The 26,290-nt window shown below is 41.4% G+C and overlaps 1 protein-coding gene across 1 annotated transcript in view; it reads left to right on the top strand.

The window, feature by feature from the left end:
• synpra (synaptoporin a) overlaps positions 1 to 19,699 on the top strand; it is a 316,240-nt gene extending 296,541 nt beyond the window's left edge. The window contains exons 5-6 of the mRNA XM_069937154.1: positions 7,571 to 7,762; positions 18,811 to 19,699. Coding sequence (XP_069793255.1) covers positions 7,571 to 7,762; positions 18,811 to 19,125 — 507 coding nt within the window. The 3' untranslated portion in view covers positions 19,126 to 19,699. The remainder of the gene's footprint in view (positions 1 to 7,570; positions 7,763 to 18,810) is intronic.
• The last annotated feature ends 6,591 nt before the right edge of the window (positions 19,700 to 26,290 follow it).

Genomic DNA, 26,290 nt, shown 5'->3' with positions numbered 1-26,290 from the left:
AAAACTCAGTTCAGCTCATGAGGCATAACCTACTCCTCACAAAGCTATTCTGACTATTCCAAGAAATTTATGCTTCTCTAAATGCTCATACATCTTGGCCCGAAGAATCCTCTCCAATAACTTCCCACTATTAATGCAAGTCTCACTGGTTTATAATTCCTATGATTCTCCCCATTACCTTTTTTAAATTTACCATTCTCCAATTGTTGGTTACCTCCCCTGTGGCCAGGGAGGATGCAAAGATCATTGCCAAAGCCCTAGCAATCTCTTCCCTTGCTTCATGTAGCAACCATGGCTATATCTCACCTGGTCCTGGGGACTTATTACTCCTTATGTTTTGAAGACCCAGCAATTACACTTTCTTAACATAAGAATCAACAGGCTAGCAATCAAGCCTGTTCTCTACAAACCTTTCTCTAGTGAGCACTGAAGCAAAATATTAATTTAGGACCTCCAGGCACATGTTCCCTCATTTAACCTTAAGTGGCCCTACATTTTCTTCTCATATGCTTAGAATGCCTGAGGTTTTTCCATAATTCTACTTACCAAAGCTTTCTCATGTCTCCTTTTAGCTCCCCCAAGTATTTTCTTAAGTTACTTCCTAGCTATCATGCAATTTTCATTAGCCATTCCTGATTTTTGGTTTCTAAACCTTATGTAAGCTTTTTTCTTCCTCTTGACTGGTTTTCTCACCATTTTGTCAATCATGGCTCCCTTAAACTACCATCTTTTCCCTGTCTCACTGGGACAAAACTATCCAGAACCCTGCACAAGTGGTTCTTAAACACCTTGCACAAGTGGTCCCTTGTACTAATCATAATTATCCCTTTTCCAATTAAGTACTTCATTTTATTTACAGTTATCTTTGTCCATAGCTATGCTAAAGGTCAGAGTGTTGTGGTCATTGTCACCACAACAAGGTCTTTCACCTGACCAGGTTCATTACCCATCACTAAATCCAATATGGCCCATCTTCAAATTGGCTTGTCCACATCCGTATCATGGATTTTTCTTAGATACAGCTGACAAATTCAGCCACATCTATTCTTCTTACATTAAAGATATGCCAGTCAACATCAGGGAAGTTGAAGTCTTCCAAATCAACCACCCTGTTATTTTTGCATCATTCCAAAAACATGTATACTTATCTTCTCCCCAGTGTCCCAAGGGCCTAGAGGTTACTAGTGATCACCCATATTGACTCTGTAGGTATTCACTTCACAATGTCATTCCCTTTCTGCAGCTGTAATACTTTCCCTGATTATAATGTTACCTCCTCCTCCCTTCCTATCCCTTTTGAAACACCAAAATCTCAGTACCTGCTTCAACCTACCCTACCCTTGCATCAGCTAAGTTTTACATGATAGAGGAATTAGGGGATATGGGGAGAAGGCAGGTAGGTGGAGTTAAGTCATAAATTAGATCAGCCATGATCGTATTGAATGGCGGAGCAGGCTCAATGGGCCATTTTTGGCCTACTCCTGTCCCTACTTCCTATGTTCCTAAGTTTCTACAATAGCATTGGATTGTCACTTTCTATGTACCTATGTGTTCTTTCCCACTTATCATACTATTGCAGAAAAAAAACTAATTAGTTGTAAATTTCCTACTTACTGCCACATATACTGTGTGAACCTCTGATCAATGGCACCACCTCCATGGCCTGCTGAGTTGAAGTGAATTAATACTACCCTGTGTCACTTGATCTCTATTACCCAATCAAATTCCTTCTGATTTGAGCTTTTCAACTCCAACTGCCTGAATCATCTGACTCCAATTGCCTTTAGATAAAATCTCTGTTGAAGTCTGATACTCTATCTTATAACAGAAGGAAAGTCATTCAAAAAGCACCCAAAGATGTTTTTGCCTAAGAATGTTTCCCTGAATAACTTCTACAGTAATGTCTTGGGACAAGGATGATTTACCACTTATAATAATAATTATCTTTTTCAATCAAAGGTATGACTCTAATTGGTGGAGTATTTTGTCTTTGATGGCTATTGATTTCATTTCACAAGGGTGTATCATTACTACACCCAATCAAATTCTGTCTTAATATCAAGGCAATCACTCTCTCCTTACTGCTAAAACTTAACTCTTTCGTCCATTTTGGATTAAATATTTGATGAGGTCTCGAACTGAATGACTAATGGCATACAGGACATTTGTATATAGATTATTGGTGAGAAAGTTGATGAGGGCTTCCATCACTCTGCTGACAATTAAGTTTAGGCTGATGAAGAAATAGTTTAGCCAGGCTGGATTTGTCTTGCTTTCTTCAAAAGGACAAAACTGAACAATTGTCACAGAGCAAATATAGTGGAATAAGAAACCTAGGTACATCAAGATTGACAATTTCATGATTTTCTTTGAAGGGCAGTAGAATAGTTGATTTATAAGGTTCAGAGCATTTACATAGCACAGGATGAAAAACAATTATCACATTAGATCCAAGATTGCATGAAGAATGAGTTTTATACATTATTCTATAATTCAACCAGTACAATTTAACTGTGCCGTACTGTTTCATAATCAATGATCTATAATACATTGAGCAAATGACTGATACTTAGCAGTAACTGAAAACCTCAAACAAGGCTGGAGTCAGGAATATTTACCACATACACCATTTTGCTCCACTGATAGCAATACATCATGGGCTGTAATTATCACACATCTGCATTCATACAGTCCATTAAACCCAGCTGTAACAGATTAGTACACAATACCTAGAGGACCAATTATCTCAATTATCAGGGGCAAAGCTGAGTGGCACCATCCAGGCTGGGGTCTTTTTGTTGGTGTATTTTATATTGTCCAATGGATATCTAAGACTACAATTAAAATCAGTAATTTGTACTGTAAAATCTTTCTATGCACCATTTTCTATCAACTGAATCTAGTTGAAATGTTAGACTGTAATGATTATTCATATATTGTGAAAGAACATAATGAATTCTAGCCAATATTATAGAATATCGCAAAATTATCAATTCCGATTAGCCATAGGCGTATTACATCAATTGTAATTAAAGGAATCTATTCAGAATGGGTTAAAGATTCAATATAATACAGTACCCCTTAGAGTGGCCATTCCAAAGGAGGACATGGTCATAGGTTACTATATATGTGTGTATATACATACACACATAATCTGTTTGCAATTGTTGTTTTCTCAATAAAAAATTAAATTGCATCTTATTCTAATTTCTTTAATGTAATTTGAGACATAGTGACCTAACCTAAACAAAATGATTTTTTTTGCTTATAAATTATGGCCCTTTCATTGTTTTTAAATCATAGAAAGTGGGGGAGTTTTTTTAGATTACATACATCAGTAAGGATTCTCCCATTCATTAGTAGTGATTTACCTGAACAGACTTCCAGACAGCATTCTAAAATGGTCAAATTTGGTTTGTGAGTTATATATGAAACGTGTGAACTTTTAATGGGAAAGTCATAACCAAGATTGGGAAGTTCTTCTGAAGAACAGGATGAAATCTTAAAAATAACATGCTTGTAAATGCTAAAAGAAAACAATGGTAATTGTTGCTTATCAGTTTACATTTTTTTTAAATGAAGACAATGATTCATCACCAAAAATTAGTTTAAGCTTAAAGTATTTATCCAACAGTTTCTCTAGCCATGAAAGAACATCTAAAAGATAATACTAAGAGGTTGTTTCTAGAGGGTTTTTTTTTGCTCTATCTCCGAACATGTTTCAAATGTGTTATGGTGGAGATGGAAAACTCTGGGTTATACTGTGGAAATGGTCAAAAGCAGCCATTCCAAACATTTTTTGCTATGCCGCCTTAGGATGTTTATCAAAGTTTATGGGCCCCATTCCCTGTGAAGCAGTTGAGTTAGTTTCTTCCATACTTCTCTCCTACGAACTACATATTAAAACATTTTTTAAAAAATTATGATTTCCATTGATGGCTTCCCTTAGATGTGCTGTAGCCCCCAGTTAAAAATAGCTGGTCTAAAGGGTGAATGCGAGAGAGACAACCAGAAATTTAAGATGACTTTCTGTGTTTACCAAGGAAACATGGGAGAGCCAGAACAAAGGAGATTTTTTTTTCAAATTGAGGTTGCTACACAATACTTTTTTTCTTTTTTGTTTTAATACTGTCACTTGACTTCAAAGACTACAGTACATAATAGAATTAACTTCCATAACTCTGCAAAGTGCAAATAGCTCTGCACTAAACTGTCACCGTGACAGAGGTGCACCAAAGAAAAGGTACAAGGACTGCCTAAAGAAATCTCTTGGTGCCTGCCACATTGACCACCGCCAGTGGGCTGATATCGCCTCAAACCGTGCATCTTGGCGCCTCACAGTTTGGCGGGCAGCAACCTCCTTTGAAGAAGACCGCAGAGCCCACCTCACTGACAAAAGGCAAAGGAGGAAAAACCCAACACCCAACCCCAACCAACCAATTTTCCCCTGCAGCCGCTGCAACCGTGTCTGCCTGTCCCGCATCAGACTTGTCAGCCACAAACGAGCCTGCAGCTGACGTGGACTTTTACCCCCTCCATAAATCTTCATCCGCGAAGCCAAGCCAAAGAAAACTGTCAGTATTTGTCCTTTGGGATTGTCAGTTTGCTAATGTGCAATTCCTATTTTTTTTTGGAAAATTTTGTCACTATTTTCCCAGGTGAACTCCCACTTACTTACGAGAGATTGTTTACACAGGGAGGCTAGCCATTTAATGTTCTGGTAGGGGTAGGTTTGGTGAGGTTCAAACTTGGAGCCATGGCTGTGGATTTGGGAAACTCATTCAAAGACTTTGGAAAGGAAAGAGTTTGTAAATTCATCAGTAATAAAAAGGCCAGAAGACTCATTTATTCTTCAGGTTCCCTGTTGATAGTTTATATCTGGTATAATATTATATTTTGAGTAAAATAAAGATTTCCATTTCTTAGCTTCTGACAAATTATCATTGAAGTGTACATTCAATTTTAAAGTTAAATTATTTGCTCAGATAAGTCCTTAGTTTCCATACTTAGCATACATGCCTAGGACATCACAGGCAAAACCTTCCCCACCATTGAGAATGTTGCCGTTGGAGAGCAGCAGCAGCAATCATCAAGAATCCACACCACCCAGCACGCTCTGTTCTCGCTGATGCTATCAGGAAAGAGGTATTGGTGCCTCAAGACTTGCACCACCAGATTCAGGAACAGCTGATACCCCTCCACCATCAGACTCCTCAACAACAAACTCAATCAGGGACTCATTTAAGGACTCTTACTTGTACACTTTATTGATTTTTTTAAAAAATTCTGTCTGTATTGCACTGTCAGTTTGTTTACATTCATTATCTATTTACAGGTTTTTGTTTACAAATATATGCCATGTTCAGTTTTTTTTTGCACTACCAATAAGTGGAAATTCTGCTTCACCCGCAGAAATAGAATCTCAGGGTGGTATGTGATGCCATGTATGCACTTTGACAATAAATATGAAATTTGTAATCTGAAACTTGTTGGCTTTTGCTGAACTCCTGCCAGTTACAGTTAACTACAAATCTGGTGTCATCCTTCATAGGCATTATCCAAAATACAATACTGCACACGCCAAAAATCTCAAGTAAAATACAAAATGTTCAAACACTAATTAGATTAAATGGTATCTGTGGGGGAGGGGGGGAGAGAGTTTCAAATTAATCATAGCTGGAAAAAGCTGAAATTGAAAGCTCTCTGTGGGAAAGAAATGGGTTGAGAAGTGCAGAAAGAACTTGAAGGCAGGTCTGAAAAAATGTAAAGGATAAAAATAATTTTTTTAAAGTTTGTAATGGAACCAGGAAGTATATGCTAAAGCTAGCAAAAGGTTTGCCTGCGGAAAATGCAAGAAGAAAAAAGTGAAAGAAATTTCTTTTAAAAAAAAATACAGTGAAAAGTGAGATACAGGGGACAATAGCTGATTATCTGGAAAAGTTGCATTCAATGTTGAGCCTCAAGGGCTCTTATGTGCCCTGTCAAAACATGATCTGTTATTCTTCAAAAATGCTCTGGGTTTCATTGGACCAGTGTGAAAGGCTGAAAACGGGGAAGTCAAATTAAAGTGAGCTGGAGAATTAAAGTGATAGACCACAGTAAGCTTGGGGTCATGCTCACAAACCGAACTGTGAAATTCTGCATTTGGTTTTCTCAATGCAGAGGAGACACGTTGTAAGCATTTATGGCAGTACCTGGATTATAAAATAGAAATAACTCACTGCCTTGTCTGTTGAGAGTGCTTGAAGTCTTGAATTGCGAGGAGAGGTGGGTGTTATGTGTTCTGTGGTTGCTGAGGACCATGGGTTTTGAAGGTGAAAGAGTGAGCAACAGTATCTGGAAGAAAACAATGGTATTCACATTGTAGGAAGAGCAGGGGAGAGGAGGGCCTGTCTATGGGAGTATCATGATGGAAATGTCTGAAATAACTGAAGGCAATCAGTTGAATATGGAGAAAGGATGGTGGAGTTTCAGGAGGAACCCTATCTTTGGTCCTGGTGGGAGAAGGTGGGATGAGATGAATGGCGCAGGAAACAGAGTAGCGATATTCAAAGGCCTTCGCAAATCATAGAATTTGGGAAGCTATGAGAGAAAAATAACGTTTCAAAACCACTGGTATGATAGACAACATCATCAAAATACATGCATTGGAGACTGAATATGTTTAATGGAGCCCTTTCATGAAGCAAGATGGGAGAAAAGGCTAAAAACAAGTTACCTCAAAGTTCAAGAACAGTTCTTTCTAATTGCTGTGAGACTCTTGAACCTCCCCTTGGTACACTGTTCATGAATTGTCTGCACTAATGCAAGTTGCTTTATTTGAACTAGGATTACTGTGAAAATTTATTACCTATCATGTTTTTATTGTCACTTTTAATTTAATTCAATTAGTTTATTATTATTAGTTCTTCTTTGTAAGTACCTATTAGGCTGCAGTTTGAATTTATGGCAAATATACATTGTAAATGTGTATTACAATGAGCTCACCATCATTCAGCCTGTTCTGGGAATCCAAGCCCTTTTAGTGAATATTTGAGAGAAGCCTATCCCTGAAGTAAAGATATAAGGGTGACAGCAAGAGTCAGAGACTGACCATGTGAAAGTGAGAGCTAGGTGGAAACTGGCAGCAAAGAAGAAACATTCCAGTTCTGAGCGAGTGCAGGAGCAGATATCAGGCATATGGCTATATTCCACAGTCTGTGATATGCACATCAAATTATGCTCTCTTTCACAACTTATCAGTGCTACTTTAATATCTCACTTCTCTAACTTCTCTACAAGCTTCTTCTTTCAATATTTGGATCCACATCTTCTGCAGACACAGTCAAATTGTAATCTTCCACAGACACCCTTTCCAATGGAATAAGAAAGGTACTGAACAGTACAGAGAGTGAAGGAGCTTATGGATTTGACTTTGCACTGGGCTGGGGACAGGGAGAATATATTCAAATTATAACTTGTAGAACTAACAGATTTCTTTTTATGTAAGGAACCTCAAATGGAAATATGCCATTATTGTATGCCTTTCCAACAAAAATATACAACTTATAAACTTTAAAATGTTTTTCAGGATTTCATTGTGACTGTGGTGTTCTCATTCCTGTGGCTTGTGGGATCATCAGCTTGGGCAAAAGGACTCTCTGACATCAAGGTTGCTACGGATCCTGATGAAGTGCTTCTGTTAATGTCAGCTTGCAAACAGCAAGGCAATAAATGCTTGCCTGTTGGAGACCCTGCAATGTCAGGATTAAATACATCTGTTGTAAGTAGAACAGTGCCAGTAATATTTATGTTAATAAAGAGGCTGATTTGGTGAGGAATCACAGTGATAGGTCAGTGTCCTGTGCGACAAAGGGGCAAAGAGAATGTCCATGCCCGCAGCCTCCATGAAATACACCCCCAAACACTGAAATAATATTGGTAGGAAGGGTAACTAGCTGATATGTTTGTACAACTCTGCAGATGTGCAAGAACAACATTGGCAAATTCCTGGGAGCAAAACTCAAGAGTTTTCATGTAAATGCCACAGTCAGGAAAGAGAACAGTAAATTGTAAAGTGGGTGGATAATGAAAGAAAAACAATGAAAAAAAAATAGGAACTACAATTAAACACTAATCATTTCTCATATGGTCAAATTGTTCATAAAATGAAAAATCTGCACATTGGGGCACATTGTAATTGCAGAACAATATCACGATCATCAGTGGGAGGGAGGGCATTGTTAAGCAATGTATTTTGCTTAACAATTCCTAGAGATGGAAACTTCAACCAAGGTTTCTTCCTGAGGGAAGAAGTATGACCCTCTATTTTCTCCTCATTCTCTAAGAAATGACTCTGATCCATTGAGATTTTCCAACATGAATTGCTGTTAATTCAATATCTCCAACTCCCTGAGATTCCACTCAGCTTTAAAACTGTGGCAACTCAGCCTGTTCTGTAATCAGAGAAATGAGGGGCAGAAATGTTGAGTATTGTCTTGCTAGTTCAGTCTGATCAAACAAATGTTTTTTTGAAAGAGAAATACTTGTCTGGCTGTTGACCATTTTGAATGCAATTTTAACAGGCACTTTTATCCCCCACATGGAGGGGAATGGGTGCCACCTCCAGCCATCTATGCTCTCTTGAGAGCCGTCTATGGTCTCTCAGTGAAATTCCATCTGTCATTTAGAGAAAGAATATAAGAACTAATCTTATGGAATAATATTAGATGGAGTAATAAAACAATGGAATAATGTTAGAGAAAACAAGAACTACTTTCTCAACTCATGATCACAGCTAATATGATACATCAAAATAATTGAATTCATGTCATTTGTGCTAAATACATGTGCTGTGTTTGAGCAACTTTAATTTCATTGTTCTTATGGAAACTAATTTACATGGACTTATTTAAAGGGCATTGGAGGGTGTCAACATACAACAGCTGCATTGCCTTCATTTCAAATTCACCCAATTTCCAAGATATATATAGTTGCAAATTATAGCTAAATTTACTGTATAATTGCTTTCAAAATTTGGATATTCTCCACATAAAGATATAGATATATAGTTCAAATTACAATACAATAGACCAGCAAAATTTCTTTAATGTGCAAAAGATTAGCAAGTTCCATAAAATGTAACATCAATCAAAACAATTCTCTCCGATTGCAATCTCCCAGCATCATGTGTTTGTCTTTTATTTCCTTGAAATAAATTGCATTACTGGTCCATGGTGATACACAATATTAAATAGCAAGCAGAAAAATGGAGAGAGGCCACAACGCAGGGAAAATTATGAAATACAAGATGATGCACCCATTAACAAATAAAATTCAGGAACATTGTGAATTTCAGTAAAATTAGGATTTCTTTACTGCCTATCATAAGAAGGCAAGGAAACAGAACGGGGCCACTGAGATGTACACGGAGTGATCTTTGGGCTTGGAAAAATGCAAGACTTATCTTGATTAATGAATGCTATTTGACATAGCCTTGCAGGTGGGGAGGAGGAAAGCCTCAGGCAGCCAGTATCCAGACATTCATTACTGCTGTTCCTGTCCCATAAATTCAAGAGTTATATTTCCTGGTTGGCTGTACTGAACTAGGTGCTTTTAATACCATTAAACGCATGCACATTTAATATTACGTAGTTGGAGAGCGCGTCGAAAGAACCAAAGACTTGTTGATCCAAACCAGAGCTTTTATTAACTAAAAGACTGGAGCGTATCACAAGTAGGTCAATCAGTCCAGAATGACCTGGTCTGGATAGGAGCAATCCTTTAAGACCTGCCAGTAGGTGCGGCTACGCTCTCAGCCAATCACTATCATCTGTACATAAGTACATATACACATTGGTGATAGAATCTGTACCATCACATTCACCCCTTCTTTGAGAACTGACCCCAGGGTGGATGGAGGTTAGGGGCTGTACCGGTCAGGGGCCCGACCATCCAACGTGACCGCTGTGGCGCCGGGATTGGGGTCGCCGGACTTGTGTCGCCGGCAGGCCCATAGAGTGCGGCCACTGCTTCGCTCAATTCCCCAGTGGCATTGTCGACAGTCTGGCCTGAGCTGGTGGAGTGGTGCTGGTCCCTCTGTTCAAGCACATGACCTGGGGCACTGCTGCGCCTGATCCGCCTTGGGCTAGGTCCCTTACCAATACTGTCCTCCCGCCTGTCCGGGTACTCAACATAGGCATAATGTGGGTTCACATGAAGCAGAGTAACTCGGTCAACCAAGGGGTCATTTTTGAGTACCGGACGTGGCGTCGTAAGAGGACTGGACCAGGAACCATGAGCCACGCCGGTATGGTCGGTCGTACCCGACTCTGATTTCCTCAGGAAAGAGAACATCCTTTCATGGGGGATGGCATTGGTCGTGGTGCATAGGAGGGAGCGGATGGAGTGTAGGGCACTAGTGAGCACATCCTGCCAGTGAGAGGTGGGGAGACCTTTGGACCGGAGGGCAAGCATAACCGCTTTCCAGACTGTGGCATTCTCTCTTTCGACTTGCCCATTACCACATGGGTTATAGCTGGTGGTCCTGCTTGAAGCAATACCACGCTCCAGAAGGTACTGCTGCAGCTCTGCCCCCATAAACGAGGACCCCCTGTCACTGTGGATGTAACGGGGTACCCGAAGATGGCGAAGATGCTGTGCAGGGCCTCTATAACTGAGGAGGCAGTCATGTCCGAGCAGGGCACAGCGAACGGGAAGTGGGAGTACTTGTCGATGTCCATAAGGATGTAGGTGTTACAGTTGGTTGACGGTAGGGGCCCCTTCAAATCTACGCTGAGACGCTCAAAGGGTCAGGTGGCTTTGATGACGTGGGCGTTCTCCGGATGGAAGAAGTGGGGCTTGCACTCAGCGCACACCGGGCAGGCTCAAGGAGTGAATCTCCTCGCCCGTGTAGGGCAGGGTGCGAGTTTTGACAAAGTGCGCGAACCTATTGACCCCTGGAAGACAGAGCTCCTCGTGGAGTTTCTGCAGCCTGTCGAGTTGTATGTTGGCGCAAGTCCCCCTGGAGAGAGCATCTGGTGGGTCGTTGAGTTGACCTGGCTGATACAGTATGTCATAATTAAAGGTGGAGAGCTCGATTCTCCACCTGCCGATTTTGTCATTCTTGATCTTACCTCGCTGGGTATTGCTAAACATGAAGGAGACTGCGCGTTGGTCGATCAGCAGCGTAAAGCGCCTGCCAGTGAGGAAGCATCTCCAATGACGTACTGCTTCGACTATGGCCTGGGCCTACTTCTTGACAGAGAAGTGTCGGCTCTCAGGACCCTGGAGGGTTCTGGAGAAGAAGGCTACCGGCTGTCCGGCCTGGTTCAAAGTGGCTGCCAGTGCAAAGTCGGATGCATTGCTCTCGACTTGGAATGGAATGGACTCGTCGATGGCGTGCAGTGTTGAAGCAGCAATGTCCGATTTGATGCAGTCGAAGGCCGCTCTGGCTTAGGTTGACAGGGGGAAGGAGGTGGTCTTGATGAGTGGCCGTGCCTTGTCGGCATAGTGTGGAACTCATTGGGCATAGTAAGAAAAAAAGCCCAGGCAGCATCTGAGTGCCTTCTGGGTGTGGGGGTGGGGGGGGGGGGGGGGGGGGGGGAAAGTCCATGAGGGGATGCATGCGGTCAGAGTCCAGCAAGACTACCCCATTCTCCACCACACAATCCAGAATTGTGAGCCGAGTGGTCCGGAAGACACACTTGTCGAAATTGTAGGTCAAGTTCAGCCGAATTGCAATCTGAAAAAATTTCTCAAGGTTGGCATCATGATCCTCCGTGTCATGGCCGCAGATGGTGACATTGTCCAGATATGGGAAAGTAGCAGTCAGCCCGTTCTGGTCCACCATCCGGTCCAGTTCCCGCTGGAAGACCACGACGCATTTTTGACCCCAAAGGGTACCCGGAGGAATTGATACAGCTGCCCATTCGCTTCGAAGGCCGAGAAAGGCCAGTCTTCTCAGCGGATCGGGAGCTGATGATAGGCCGAACGTAAGTCAGTGGTGGAATATACATGGTATTGGGCGATCTGATTCACCACATCCGTGATACGTGGAAGGAGGTACGCATCCAGAAGCATGAAGCGGTTGATTGTCTGGCTGTAGTCAACCACCATCTGTGACTTCTTCCCGTTTTTAACAACCACCACCTGGGCCCTCCATGGACTCGAGCTAGGTTCGATAATGCCCTCGTCCAGCAGTCTGGGCACCTCGCTTGTGATAAATTTCCTGTGTTCATAACAATATTGCCGGCTTTTGGTGGTCACAGGCTTCCAGCCAAGTATGAGATTTGTGAAAAGCACTGGCGGAGCAACTCAGAGGGTGGAGAGACTACAGGTGAGGCCCTGGGGCGCGGGGACGGGTGGCTCGGGCTGCCACTGGCAGAAGGTTTCCGGGGTGGAGTGGTTACAGACAGAGAGCGGTGCCTAATGCTCCCCCCCCCAAAGTGCAGGGAAACTGTTTGAAACTGGCACTGAAAATCCAGTCCCAGCAGTGCAGAGGGGCACAATTGGGGAAGGCCAAATAGTTTGAAGTCTGTGAACATGATGCACTGGACATTCAGGGTCGCCACGCAGTACCCCTTTACTCCAGTCAAGTGCGATCTGGTCGCCAATGAAATTCTTTGTGCAGTGGGGAGAGTAGCCAGTCCACAACGGTGGGCCAGGTCTGAGTGGATAAAACTGTCAGTTGACCCCGAGTCAAATAAGCAATTGGTATAGTGTCCATGCACTTTAATCCGTTCCATTGCTTTTGTGAGGGGTTGGGGGAAGTCCTGGTCAAGGGTTACTGATGCAGAGACTTGTAATGGGGACAGTGGAGTTCTGCGTGATGACGTTACGCAACATGTGTGATGACATCACGCAAACAGTTGGGCCTGAAAAGATAGCGTTGAGGAGTTGGTGTTGCTGCCTGCAGCCTGCTGGGGGTGTCGGCCAGTGAATGGTAAGTGTTGGGGGTCACTGCTTGCCGTCGGTGGTGGGGCGGTCAGCGGCAGCGGGTCCCCGGTCGGCAGCAGCATCGGTGGCAGGTTCCCGGTCGGCAGCGGTGACGGCGGGTCCCCGGTCGGCAGCGGTGACGGCGGGTCCCCGGTCGGCAGCGGTGACGGCGGGTCCCCGGTCGGCAGCGGTGGCGGCCATTGAGGTCAGGCCTGCGGCCTGGTCAGACGTTGCTTCATGAGGTAGGGTGAATGACATTGTGGCGAGGGTGGGTTATACCTTCCGCACTCGGCGTCTGGCCTGTGATGTCAGGTGCTGCCGTGCGGTGGAGTCCTCGCTCTCATTAGACGAGAGCTCAGAGGAAGAAGTGTTTGAAATGGAGAGTGGCGATTGGGCTTCACATGAGGTACTGTGTTTGATGGCATCCATTTTGGAGTGGCAGACTACAGCAAAGTGGCCGTTTTTAAGGCACTTCTGACACCTGGCTTTTCTCACCGGGCACTGGGACCTGCTGTGCTTGTCCTTCCCACAGAAATAACACTTTGGGGTTGCATCGGGCAGCATAGTGGCAGTAGTAGGGTAGAGGGAGGGCATCCTACTCACATCAGGATGTGGGGTCCAGCTCCGAGAGTACATGTCCATACTTAAGACCGCAGCCTCCATCGTCTCTGCGATCTGGATCACGTCCTCCAGGTTTTCTCCCCCGTGCTCTAGCAGGCACTGCCTCATTCGATCGAACCCCAGCCTCATAGGCATCCCGAATGAAATAGTCTGTGGTCTCCGCAGCAGTTCTGTCTGTGCAGGCACAATCCCTGCCCGTTACCCTTAGTGCCTGAATACAAGCTCTACAGGACTCATCGGGCTGTTGCCTCCTTGTAGCAAGTTTGTACTGAGCATAGACCCAGTTCACCGGTCATTCGTAGAGCCTTTTCAGCACCTTCATGGCTGTGGCGTAAGTGGTCACATCCTGGACTCTCTGGTAGACTCTTGGGGACACCATAGTCATCAATATCAGTAGTCAACGGCTGTCCTCTATCACGGCAGGGTCAGAGAGCTGTAAGTATGTTTCAAAGCATCTCACCCAGCTCTAGCTGACTGTGGGTCGATTTCGAGGCATTCCAGCCGTAGCATATGCTCCATCCCTTCAAAACTTTTTAGTTAATAAAATTGTAGAGCGCGTCAAAAGAACCAAAGACTTGTTGATCCAAACCAAGACTTTTATTAACTAAAAGAATGGAGCATATCACAAGTAGGTCGACCAGTCCAGAATGACCTGGTCTTGCTAGGAGCAATCCTTTAAGACCTGCCAGTAGGTGTGGCTACACTCTCAGCCAATCACAGTCATCCTACACTACCATCTGTACATATACACATTGGTGATAGAATCATACAGCCTAAAAAGAGAGTCTCCGGAGATTAGGAAAGCTAAAATGTGCTCACAGGAGGCTGAAGAATAGTTATAGGACTTCCTCAAGTCAGTGGATTGGGCAGTGTGCAAGAACTCAGCAGAGGATCTGAATGATTGCACGAGGGCTGTCACACACTTTATAAAATCAACTGAGGATGAGTGTGTCCCCACCAAATCATTCAGGGTTTTCCCCCAACCAGAAGCCCTGGATAAACAATGAAATCACAAACCTGCAGAGAGTCAGATCACAAGCTTTTAACTCCAGAGATCCAGATCACTACAGAAGGAGCAAGTATGACCTTCGTAAAGCTATCGCTCAAAAGAAGTGGAGTTTCCAGCTGAAAATGGAAACAACAAAGGATACCCGACAGCTGTGGCAGGGTCTAAATGGCATAGCCTTCCACGACCCCAAATCCTGCCCAGTAGGAGATGGCAAAGCTTCACTCCCAGATGAACTCAATGCCTTCTATACCCAATTCAACCATAAGAACAAGAAAGAACCACTACTGCATACTCACGTGTCCCCTGATGATCCTCTCCTCTCTGCATCTGAGGATTTCCTGTGGGTTGCCTTCAGGAGACTGAATCCGAGGAAAGCATCTGGTCCAGATGGTTGAGTATTAAAAATCTATGCTGACCAACTTGCCAATGTATTCACAGATATCTTCAACATCTCACTCAGCAGAGCATGGTACCCACATGTTTCAAACAGGCATCAATCATAACAGTGCCTAAGAAGAGTGTGGTGATCTGCCTAAATGACTAGTGACCAGTGGCATTTACATCAACAGTGATGAAGTGTTCTGAAAGGTTGGAGTTGAAACATATCAGCTCCTGTCTGAGCAGTGACATGGACCTGATCCAAGTCACTGATTGTAGCAACAGGTGGATGCCATCTCACTGGCTCTACACAAAGCTCTGGAACAACTGGACAACAAAGAAGGGTGCTATTTATCGACTACACCATCATCCCCTCAAAAATGATCAGCAAACTCCAACACCTGGGTCTCAACACCCCACTGTGAAATTGGATCTTTGATTTCCTCACGTCCAGACCACAATCAGTGAGGATTAATAAGAACATCTCCACAATCTCCATCGGTACCAGAGCACCACAGGGCTGTGTTCTTAGACCTCTGGTCTACTTGCTATACAGCAATGACTGTGTCACTCAGTACATCAGTGGGTTGTATAAGAAGGAGTGATGAGTCAGTATTCAGGAGGGAGATTGAAAATGGCTGAATGGTGTACAACAACAATCTTGCATCCAATGTCACCAAAACTAAGGAGCTGATTATTGACTTCAGGAAAGGAAAGGATGTACAAATCCTTTGATCATTGGGGGATCAGAGGTGGAGAGGGTGAGTAAATTTGAGTTATTGGGAGTCACAATCTCAGAGGATCTTTCCTAGACCCAACACATTAATGGCATCATGAAGAAAGCACATCAGTGCCTCTACTTCCTCAGGAGTTTGCAGAAGTTTGGCATGACACCAGAAACCCTGGCAAATTTCTACAGATGTGTGTTAGAAAGTGTGCTGACTGGCTGCATCATGGTCTTGTATGGGGACACCAATACCCCTGAGCATAAACACAACCCAGGATATCATGGGTAAAACCTTCCCCATCATTGAGAAAATCTACAGGGAACGCTGCCATCAGAGAACAGCAGCAATCGTCAAGAATCCACACCACCCAGCACACACTATGTTCTCATTTCTACCATCAGGAAAGAGATATAGGTGCCACAAGACTCACACTGCAGGTTCAGGAACATCTGCTGCCCCTCCACCATCAGGCTCCTCAACAACAAACTCAATCAGGGACTTAGTTAAGGATTCTTACTTTTGTGCTTTATTGTTTTTCTCTCTGTATTGCACAGTCAGGTTGTTTACATTTCTTTATTTGTTTACATGAATACATTGAGTCAGTTTTTTTTTTGCACTACCAATATGTGGCCATTCTGCCTTGTCCTCAGGAAGAAAAGAATCTCAAGTTTGTATATGATGTCATGTATGTACTCTAATAATAAATCTGAAATCAGAATCTGACATCTCCACTTCTGATATCACGGAATGATGAGGTACTGATGAATTCAGTGAAGATGGTTAGGATAGGCCCTGCTTCTGCAAATAATGCCTCTGTACTGGCAGCCAACTCATCTTATTGAATGCAAGATACAATTCCAGTCATTGGAGTGTTTTCCTCAAGTCTCTTTGAAAACCATACCACCAAAATGTGGCCTTATTGCAGGGGGCAGTCACCCTCACTATACCTCTGGTATTCAATTCTTTGGTCCAGGTTTGGATGAAGACTGTGATGAAATCTGGAGCTGAAAGCTCCCAATTAAATCCAAAGGGACTTCATGAGCAAGTCGTTGGAAAGTCTTATCACTTGATAATACTTGAACGGAAGATTATATATGTAGAAATGACTGCAAAAGTAATAATAAATTTTAAAACAAACATGAGAATTTTAAAGCTGAACTGCAGCTAAGCCAGGCATCAAGATGCAAGCCAGGCACAGGATGATTGGTAAATGGGGCTTGTTCTGGATACAAAATGCTCAGGATTAGAAACAGCTGAAATGTAGGACACCCAGGAGACAATTGAGGTATGTCATTATGGCTGAAGGTGACAACATTAAATAAACTGAAGCAAAGGGTAAAGATCCGTCATGGTATTAGAGGTGGGAGTAACTAGTTTCAATGAAGGCCCAGATGGGATGCTCATTTCAAGCACTAGCTCATCTGTCAGAACATCAGACAGTGAGCAAAAAGGATGGAGAGAGGAGCTAGAGAACCAAGTTCCTGACAGACACACAGGAGGATTGCTCTTCTCAATACTTACACAGAAGGGACTTCTGATTGGCTAGCCAGTTAATAGGTCCAGAAAAGCTAATTACCTTAAATTATTTGATGAGCTGCCTGTGCCAGATGGATAGCTAACCCATCATCAGAAAACTACCAAGGTTAAACTTCTTGGGGAAAGGGGAGTTAATTTATAACAGCAAATAATGTCACTCAGTCTTAATTCTGGTTCCAGTCAGTTTCTGATTGAGGATGATCATTTATTATAATTCAAAATCACACAATTGTTAAATTAATCATGATCTCTTGCACATTCAGAAATAGCAGTAAAAACACTAACAATTTCTTTGAAATTACATAAAACCTGTTCTATGCATTCTCCATGCCTCATTTTTGCTTTAATTATTTTCTATTAAGGTATGTAAAGTTAACCCTCATCAAATGACATCATTCATTTCTCAGTTTATTTAACGTGACAAACTCTTGTCCATGGGATTTGTATATGATGGTAGTTTTGTTCTGGAATAATGAACACCAAGAAAAGAGAAATAGTTTCCCTCTCAAATTAATTTTTTCTGTAGTTCCCATACTTTTACATCAGGTACACAAAATTAACCTTATACTATATGTTTTGACTGAATAGCAAGGCAAGTAGAGTGCAATGTTGGGATGTGGTGGATATGTTAATAAGTAATTACTTGTTGGTTTAGTTCTTAAAGATAATTATGCTGAGAGCTAAAATTAAATTTGTCATTTCAACTTGTTAAATAGTAAGATAAATTGTTTTAAAGGTCACATAACACCTACAATATGTACATACCAAGAGTAATTTCTAAAGACATAACTGTTTTCCTGCTGATCTGATTTTTTCTTACAAGGTCTGACTTTATTGATGGTATAATAATAGCAATTACAGGTGGTGGAGCTCTTCAGACTCACTTGGAATCACAGTGAATGCTGACAGGTTCTGTTTCTCCAAGTAATTATTTATGCCTTATAGATCTTTTGCCTTCAGAGCTATGTTTTGGAGTACTGAAAGGTTTAAACAAATTAATTAATAAGATTTTTAAAAATTGACTATTTCTGAAAATATATTTGGAATCTGAGCTATTGCAGTTTTGTTAAAATTCAAGTATCATCAGAAGTTTTTGAAACTTCTTTTTGGATACTAATTCTAAACAAATATTGAAGTGATAACTGTCCCGTCTACCTGCTTTCCAATTTTCTAATCAAGTCACCGAAATGTTACCAGGCACAAGGCGGGAGTACAAATGCTCTAGCATTTACCTTTAGAAGTAGAAGACAATTTTCACCCCTATTTCAAATCTTTCCACTGTGTGTGAAATTCTCAGTGAATTAATTGTCAATCAGGTTACCAAGATTAATATTCAAAATACAAATTCACCAATTTCATCTGTATCATGGGGGCTGTTGTCAGGTGAAGCAGTGAATCCTGGCAGAGCACTTAAAATTTTTCCTCACAACTCTATCACTTATGATTTATACTTTTGTTTGCTTTACAAAGACAGCTCAACCCTACGAGGTATATCTGCTTAAACTTTCTAAATACATTGTTCCTTGTATTTAATTCAACTTTCTTCAAAACCACAATGATCATTTGCAAAAAAAAAATGGAAAATTCAACAAATAGAAACTGAACATTCTCTCAATTCCATAGGTGTTTGGATTCCTTAACTTTATTCTGTGGGCTGGCAATATTTGGTTTGTGTTCAAAGAGACTGGTTGGCATACATCAGGTCAACGGCACTCTCAAAGCACCATGGAAAAGCAGCCAGCCCCAAGTGGATTCAACCAACCTTACAACCAGGGCTCATGTGATCAAGAAAGTTACGGTCAAACTGGTGGATACAACCAGCAGGGCTATGGACAACAGCCAGGTTTTGGCCAGCAAGCTTCCTATGGCCAGATTGGAGGATACAGCCAGGGTGGCTACAGCCAGCAACCTCCAACTTCCTTTAGCAATCAAATGTAACCTGCTTCAGGTGCAACATCGGTGTGTGTGTGTGTTGTTTTTTTTGTCTGAGCTCTTCACAGTGCCAAGCTTTCATTAGGATTAATTCATCAAATGGCATTGAGTATTGCTGTGATATTGGTAATGAAAAATATCAGTAGAAAGTGACAGTAATTTCAAAAGTTTCTTAATAAGTGTCCAGATGTTCAAACATTAATATGGTATTTAAGTTTTGATGGTTATCATAAGTCAGTTCTGCTTTGTAAATTACTTCTGGTGCTTGTCTTTTTTATGTTGTATTGAGATAGTGAAATGTGTTTAAACTGTTGAAATGCACTAAGTGTGCTTTGCTTGTTCATGGTTTATTCCTCCAATCTGTGATAGATTCTTCTGAAACAAACAGGTAAAATTGAATTTAACTTTTGGCATTTGAGTGAGAAGTAAGTGTCCCTCGCTGACTGTTTTAAAAAAAAAAAAATTGCGATGTATTTTAAAATAGCTCCTGCATGAAATTATTGTACCTTTTATACTCTGTGGCCTACTTTGATGTGGTGATATTTTGGAGCACCTTATGTGATGTAGTAGAACAAATATGTTTACACTAGATTGAAATTTACCTTTGTATGTTCACTTTTAATGACTGCATTTTGTTCAGAAGTCTTTACATGCTTGAATGTAAAATATATTTAGTTTATTTATCAGTAAAGATTTGTAAAGATGGTTTATTTTTAGCATGCAAGTGTGTATTTGTAATGTCTTCTAATTAATTGCAGTAGTTAAAATAACTGCATCAGACAATCCTAAAATATTGAAAAAAATCTTTATGATGGACAATGCTTAATTTTATAAATGGAAGTACAACCATCTTCTGCAACTTGCCACAGCTATCCCTCCCAGTTAATCCTTGGTACAGCCAGTTATGTAGCTGCCTGCAATGTGGTGTGACTGTTCCCACACTAATGAAATAGTGGTTGTAGAAATATTGGATTTATATATGTGTAAAACAGTTCATATATTCTACTAGATCTTTTGGCATTAGCTGCAGATGTTGAAGCACAAAGTAACTGTTTATTCCTGTCTTTCTAACATTTAGTTTTGTGGTATTGTGCAAATGATTGCAAAGGTGGTATGTGAATGTATTTAAAGTAATCTCTAGCATATGTAATCAAAACCATTGACCTGACAATGTAATCCATTTGAAAAACCTGAACATCAATTACATAATTTACACAGTACAATCTTAACCATTCTTATTATCATAACAACCTGAACAGTGTTTTTTTTTAAACTAGATCCCAATGAGCTATGTTTGCTGTAAAAACAATAGTGGAGTTACTAATGATGCTCAAAGTCATTTACACAAAGTGATACAGCAGGTTTGGATGAGAGACAATTTTATACTTGAATCAAAAATGTTTCAAACTGAAACATAATTCTTCGGAGTTAACCCTGCAAAAACCATATTGAACATGTATTCATGGAAACCAAGTTACTGCCTGAAGTTACTTGTATCCATTCCAGTTTAAGTTTCTCCTTAATAATAAGGTATGTATCAATCTCCAACCCCCAACTCTAGACTAAAATTTATTGCAGGTATGGAACCTAATTCAGTCAGACTTGTTAGAGATTGTAATTTTTTTTTAAATTCTTTCAATATTTGTATTAGTTTCATCGTGTAAATGTTACATAGGTACATGAGAATAAAATAGAATATTAAACAAATCTTATAGAAGAATACAGATGGTTTTTCAACCCATGTTACATTAAAAAGTGGGGGAAAAAAACACTAAGCTACTATTTTACTTGACTAACCTCACCGGACAGAGGCTATTGGCTTAACATGGACAGGCCATTACTAATAAATTTAAAAAAATAAGGAAACCAATGGAGTTTTCAAGCAAATTTTTCTATTTTTTGTGCCTGATTTTGGTTGGATTCAGTCCTTAAATTTACATCTCCTTCTCAATCCTCATGTTTTCAACTATACAATCCTGAAATCTTATTGGTTCAGGAGGTCACTTGGCCTATCCACTCAGGTCTGAGATACCCTTTATTACTTATTGCAATCATATCAGCTCATTCTGCATGTGACTTGGTACATTTATGCTGTTGGAGGGTAAAAGCCAATCTCTACAGCAAAATAGGGCCGAGTACAGTAAATAGGAAAGGCGAATATCCACTAGTGGGAGTGGGGGTCAGGGGGTATAGATCAGCAGGTTTGACTTAAGGAAACTAGTAGAAGGATCAGAGGAATCACGATGAAAATACATTTGACCTCAATTAGAGGGTTTGCAACTTGCTTCTGAAAAAGTAATAAGATGCAGAAGTGCAGCACCTGGATGAGCAATCACAGAGTTGTCCCCTGTAGAGCAACAGATTAAGTCTGGAAGGTGGTATGAGGCTACTCTGTCACTTCTGACTTGCTCAGGCACAATGTGCTGAATGGCCCTCCAATGACTTGAATATTTTGATTTTGTTCTGTAACAAACCAATTGTTTTGTTAGTAGCAAAATCTTAATCCTTCTTCTGAAGCAGGGTGTTATACACTACCCAGACCAAAGTTGCCTAAAATAAGGCAGTCATATTGTTTAGATTGCACCATTATAATGATCCAACAAAAAGAAAGCGTTTTGCTGAAATGAAATAAGTTAGTATTGTGCAAAATTTTAAACTTAAAGGACAACTTTCAGGTGGCTCTCATCAACACCTCAATGTAATTCTTGAAAAAGCTGAACTAAACACTTGTCTAACGCTTAATCTTGGTGTAAAGCAACACTATTATTGTTTGATGTTCATTGTATCTGGATATGATTCCTTTATTCAATGCAAGTACAATACATGGTGATTCCCACTAAATGATCAAATTAAAGTACAGTACTGCATTCAAGAGAAGCTGTCTGTTTGTTTTTCGCACTGACTGCTGAAAGATAATGGGAAAATTTTGGTGGAAGTGTGCCTGCTTATAATGTGGGCTGAAAATAAAATTGAACACAAAAGCAGACACTGGAAATCTAGGGTTAAAACAGAAAAATGTTGAGGGGAAACAACCAGCAGATGCATGGCATATGTAGAAAGAAAAACAGTTAACATTTCAGCTCAAAGATCCTTCTTCAGAACTCATCAAGGCTGGGTCCCTGACAGAGGACATTATTAGCCACCCCCGCCTCCTCCCATGAACTATTCCACTTCATGGGCTCCCTCCCACACCCCACAATCCTACCATTCTCCTTTAATAGTGTCGTGAGTCACCCATACAATGGCATTTTCAATGACAATAGTCCCAACATCAGATCCAATACCTTGCAGTTTAGGCTTTGAAAGAGCAGGACCTTCTACCTTTTATGGTCCAAACTAGGTCTCAATCTTTGTTCTAGTTGGTTTTACTGGATTCTTGGCGATGTTGGCATGAGAATGAAAAATAAAAGATGCTAAGCAATCTGATGAACCTTTGTGGTACTACTTCTATGTCAAATAGGTCCTTTCCCAGATGGAGACACCAGATCAGTACACTATATTCAAGCAAAAAAGCACATTTCTGGAAGAACTCAGTGGGTTCGGCAGGTACAGGTGTTGCCTGACCTGCTGAGTTCCTCCAGCAGTTTGATTTTTTGCTCCAGATTCCATCATCTCTAGTGACTTGTGTCTCAGCAGTTTTCCATATTAGTGAGTCAAGCTATCTGTACTCTTTAACTTGAATCTTTGGCTTGGCTTCGCAGATGAAGATTTATGGAGGGGTACTGTCCACGTCAGCTGCAGGCTCGTTTGTGGCTGACAAGTCCGATGCGGGACAGGCAGACACGGTTGCAGCGGTTGCAGGGGAAAATTGGTTGGTTGGGGTTGGGTGTTGGGTTTTTCCTCCTTTGTCTTTTGACAGTGAGGTGGGCTCTGTGGTCTTCTTGAAAGGAGGTTGCTGCCCGCCGAACTGTGAGGCAGCAAGATGCATGGTTTGAGGCGATATCAGCCCACTGGCGGGTGGTCAATGTGGCAGGCACCAAGAGATTTCTTTAGGCAGCCCTTGTACCTCTTCTTTGGTGCACCTCTGTCACGGTGGCCAGTGGAGAGCTCGCCATATAACACGATCTTGGGAAAGTGATGTTCCTCCATTCTGGAGGTGTGACCTACCCAGCGCAGTTTGATCTTCAGCAGCATGGATTCGATGCTGTCGGCCTCTGCCATCTCGAGTACTTTGATGTTGGAGATGAAGTCGCTCCAATGAATGTTGAGGATGGAGCGGAGACAACGCTGGTGGAAGCGTTCTAGGAGCTGTAGGTGATGCCGGTAGAGGACCCATGATTCGGAGCCGAACAGGAGTGTGGGTATGACAACGGTTCTGTATACGCTTATCTTTGTGAGGTTTTTCAGTTGGTTGTTTTTCCAGACTCTTTTGTGTAGTCTTCCAAAGGCGCTACTTGCCTTGGCGAGTCTGTTGTCTATCTCGTTGTTGATCCTTGCATCCGATAAAATGGTGCAGCCGAGATAGGTAAATTGGTTGACCGTTTTGAGTTTTGTGTGCCCGATGGAGATGTGGGGGGGCTGGTAGTCATGGTGGGGAGCTGCCTGATGGAGGACCTCAGTTTTCTTCAGGCTGACTTCCAGGCCAAACATTTTGGCAGTTTCCGCAAAACAGGACATCAAGCGCTGAAGAGCTGGCTCTGAATGGGCAACTAAAGCGGCATCGTCTGCAAAGAGTAGTTCACGAACAAGTTTCTCTTGTATTTTGGTGTGAGCTTGCAGGTGCCTCAGATTGATGAGAATGCCATCCGTGCGGTACCAGATGTAAACATCATCTTCATTGTTGAGGTCTTTCATGGCTTGTTTCAGCATCATGCTGAAGAAGATTGAAAAGAGGGTTGGTGCGAGATCGCAGCCTTGCTTCATGCCATTGTTAATGGAGAAAGGTTCAGAGAGTTCATTGCTGTATCTGACCCGACCTTGTTGGTTTTCGTGCAGTTGGATAACCATGTTGAGGAACTTTGGGGGTCATCCGAGGCGCTCTAGTACTTGCCAAAGCCCTTTCCTACTCACGGTGTCGAAGGCTTTGGTGAGGTCAACAAAAGTGATGTAGAGTCCTTTGTTTTGTTCTCTGCACTTTTTTTGGAGCTGTCTGAGGGCAAAGACCATGTCAGTAGTTTCTCTGTTTGCATGAAAGCCACACTATGATTCTGGGAGAACATTTTCGGCAACACTAGGTATTATTCTATTTATTGAATAATCTTGCAATAAATACCAATGTACTGTTTGTTCTTGTAACAGCTTCCTGTACCTGTAAATTCTGATTTGTGTACAAGACCACCCATGTTCCCTCCAAAACCATTCAATCTCACCATCTAAAAAGTGCTCCAGCATATTTCTCTCTGAGGTGAACAAATAATTATGCAGATGGTAGCTATGATCAGAATCTCAGTGACTGTAATGGTTGAGGAAACAGAAGTCATTAGTGACTTCAAAATTGAGTTGGGTAAGCATGAGGAAAAAAATAACTTGGAAAGAATTGGAGAATGAGACTGATCTACTGAGAACCAATAGATACCCGATGGGGCAAATGCAGCAGCCACCTTCTAATTCTCTGGTGTCAATGAAGCCTGTGATACTCCTGCTTCCTTGTATCAATATTTCTCAAATTGTGGACTGTGGACCACTGGTGGTAAATGGATTGGGTCTAGATGGCCTGTGATGATGTGAAGACAAATATTAATTATATAATAATTAAGTAATAGATAAGAGAAGGTTATACATTTGATGACAAAAAAAGCAAACTTTCCCACCAAAACAAAACAGAATCCTGTTAGTGATCCAAAGAGGGGTTTGAGTTCACTATCCCCATCATCCGCAGCCAACCTGCTCAAATTAGTATTGTGTCAGTTGGATGTACACCAGGTGAACCATGTTAAGTAAGGAACATTTAAAGGTCATCTGTGGGTGAAGAAGGGTTGAAAGCCATTGCCTGGTATCATTCAAAGCTCTCCCAAACTTCACCTTGATTTCTCCTTTTCAGAACGTGGCCTGTCCTTTTCCTTTTTACTGCTGGAGTCCAGCAGCTTTCAGGGACAGATTTTTAGCAATAATGTTGCTGTAACCAATAGGCAATCAGTTTTTAAAAAATGACATAGAAATAGAATATATAGTAACAACTAAACTCCCAAATTTGATATTATCAGAGTTAAATTGGATCTGAGCTTTGCAATAAGAAATTTGGCCCATTAATATGTAGTTATAGCCAATATTTAAATTGTTTGGACTACAGAAGTTTAAAGACAAATACATTTGTCATTGAAATGATTATGCCTCACTCCCACATAAAGGAATTGAGCTCTTATATCATGCACAGTGAAAGGCTGGATGCATTTAAAGAAGAAGATTTAATATAGTTCGACTTGTAACAGTATTTTTCTTTCATATCTCTTGCTGCAATTTTGCATTAAAACACATTTAGTGCAATCTGATTTGGTTACAAAGTTAAAGAATATGGACTTTCAACTATTGTGAGCACTTTGATTTTATGGGGGACTACTTAATTCAGGTGCTGAATTCTGAAATAAAGAAAAAGCTGGACATTCATAGCAGCTCTGGAGAGAGAACATGTATCCAGTAACTGCTTACACTCTCAAAAGCACAGTACAACCCGGTCAAATCTTGCTTAATACTAGCAACTGTTTACACGGACTTATCCCAACCAAGGTCTTCAATATGCTACCCACTATTCCTTGTCTAACATGGGCATAGCTCAGATGCAGTCTACAACTATAACAGTACACAAGAATCCAGATCCCTATGTCTTACCCACCTTACCACAATTCCTCTAGCATTGTCCACAGCAGGGTTCATCTCAGGGCTGAGGAGAAAAGAGAGGGAGATATTGCACCTGGTGGACTCAGTAGGTGATTAAACAGGCCACTAGTCAGGAGTGCATCAATGGATGGGCAGAGTCCAACCTTAATTGGCAGGTGATGCAAATTCCAACTAGGTTCCAGATGGAGAGATCAGTTGACCCTCCACAATCCACATTCCCACCAGGTTCCAGACGGAGTGGTCACTTGACCTTCCACAATCCACACTACATTCCACCCCTCGAAAGACACACCACTTGCCATTATTACAAAAAAAAATACATTGTAACAAAAGGTAGATACATTGTTCGCATGCATAAATAGATAAGGCACAACTGAAGTGTGAAGATATTATTTCA

Source organism: Narcine bancroftii, chromosome 5 (genome assembly GCF_036971445.1).
Source record: "Narcine bancroftii isolate sNarBan1 chromosome 5, sNarBan1.hap1, whole genome shotgun sequence".
In the NCBI taxonomy this organism is placed as follows: domain Eukaryota; kingdom Metazoa; phylum Chordata; class Chondrichthyes; order Torpediniformes; family Narcinidae; genus Narcine; species Narcine bancroftii.
The sequence above is the reverse complement of the archived record's forward strand: the minus strand, read 5'-3'. Positions and strand labels throughout refer to the sequence as shown.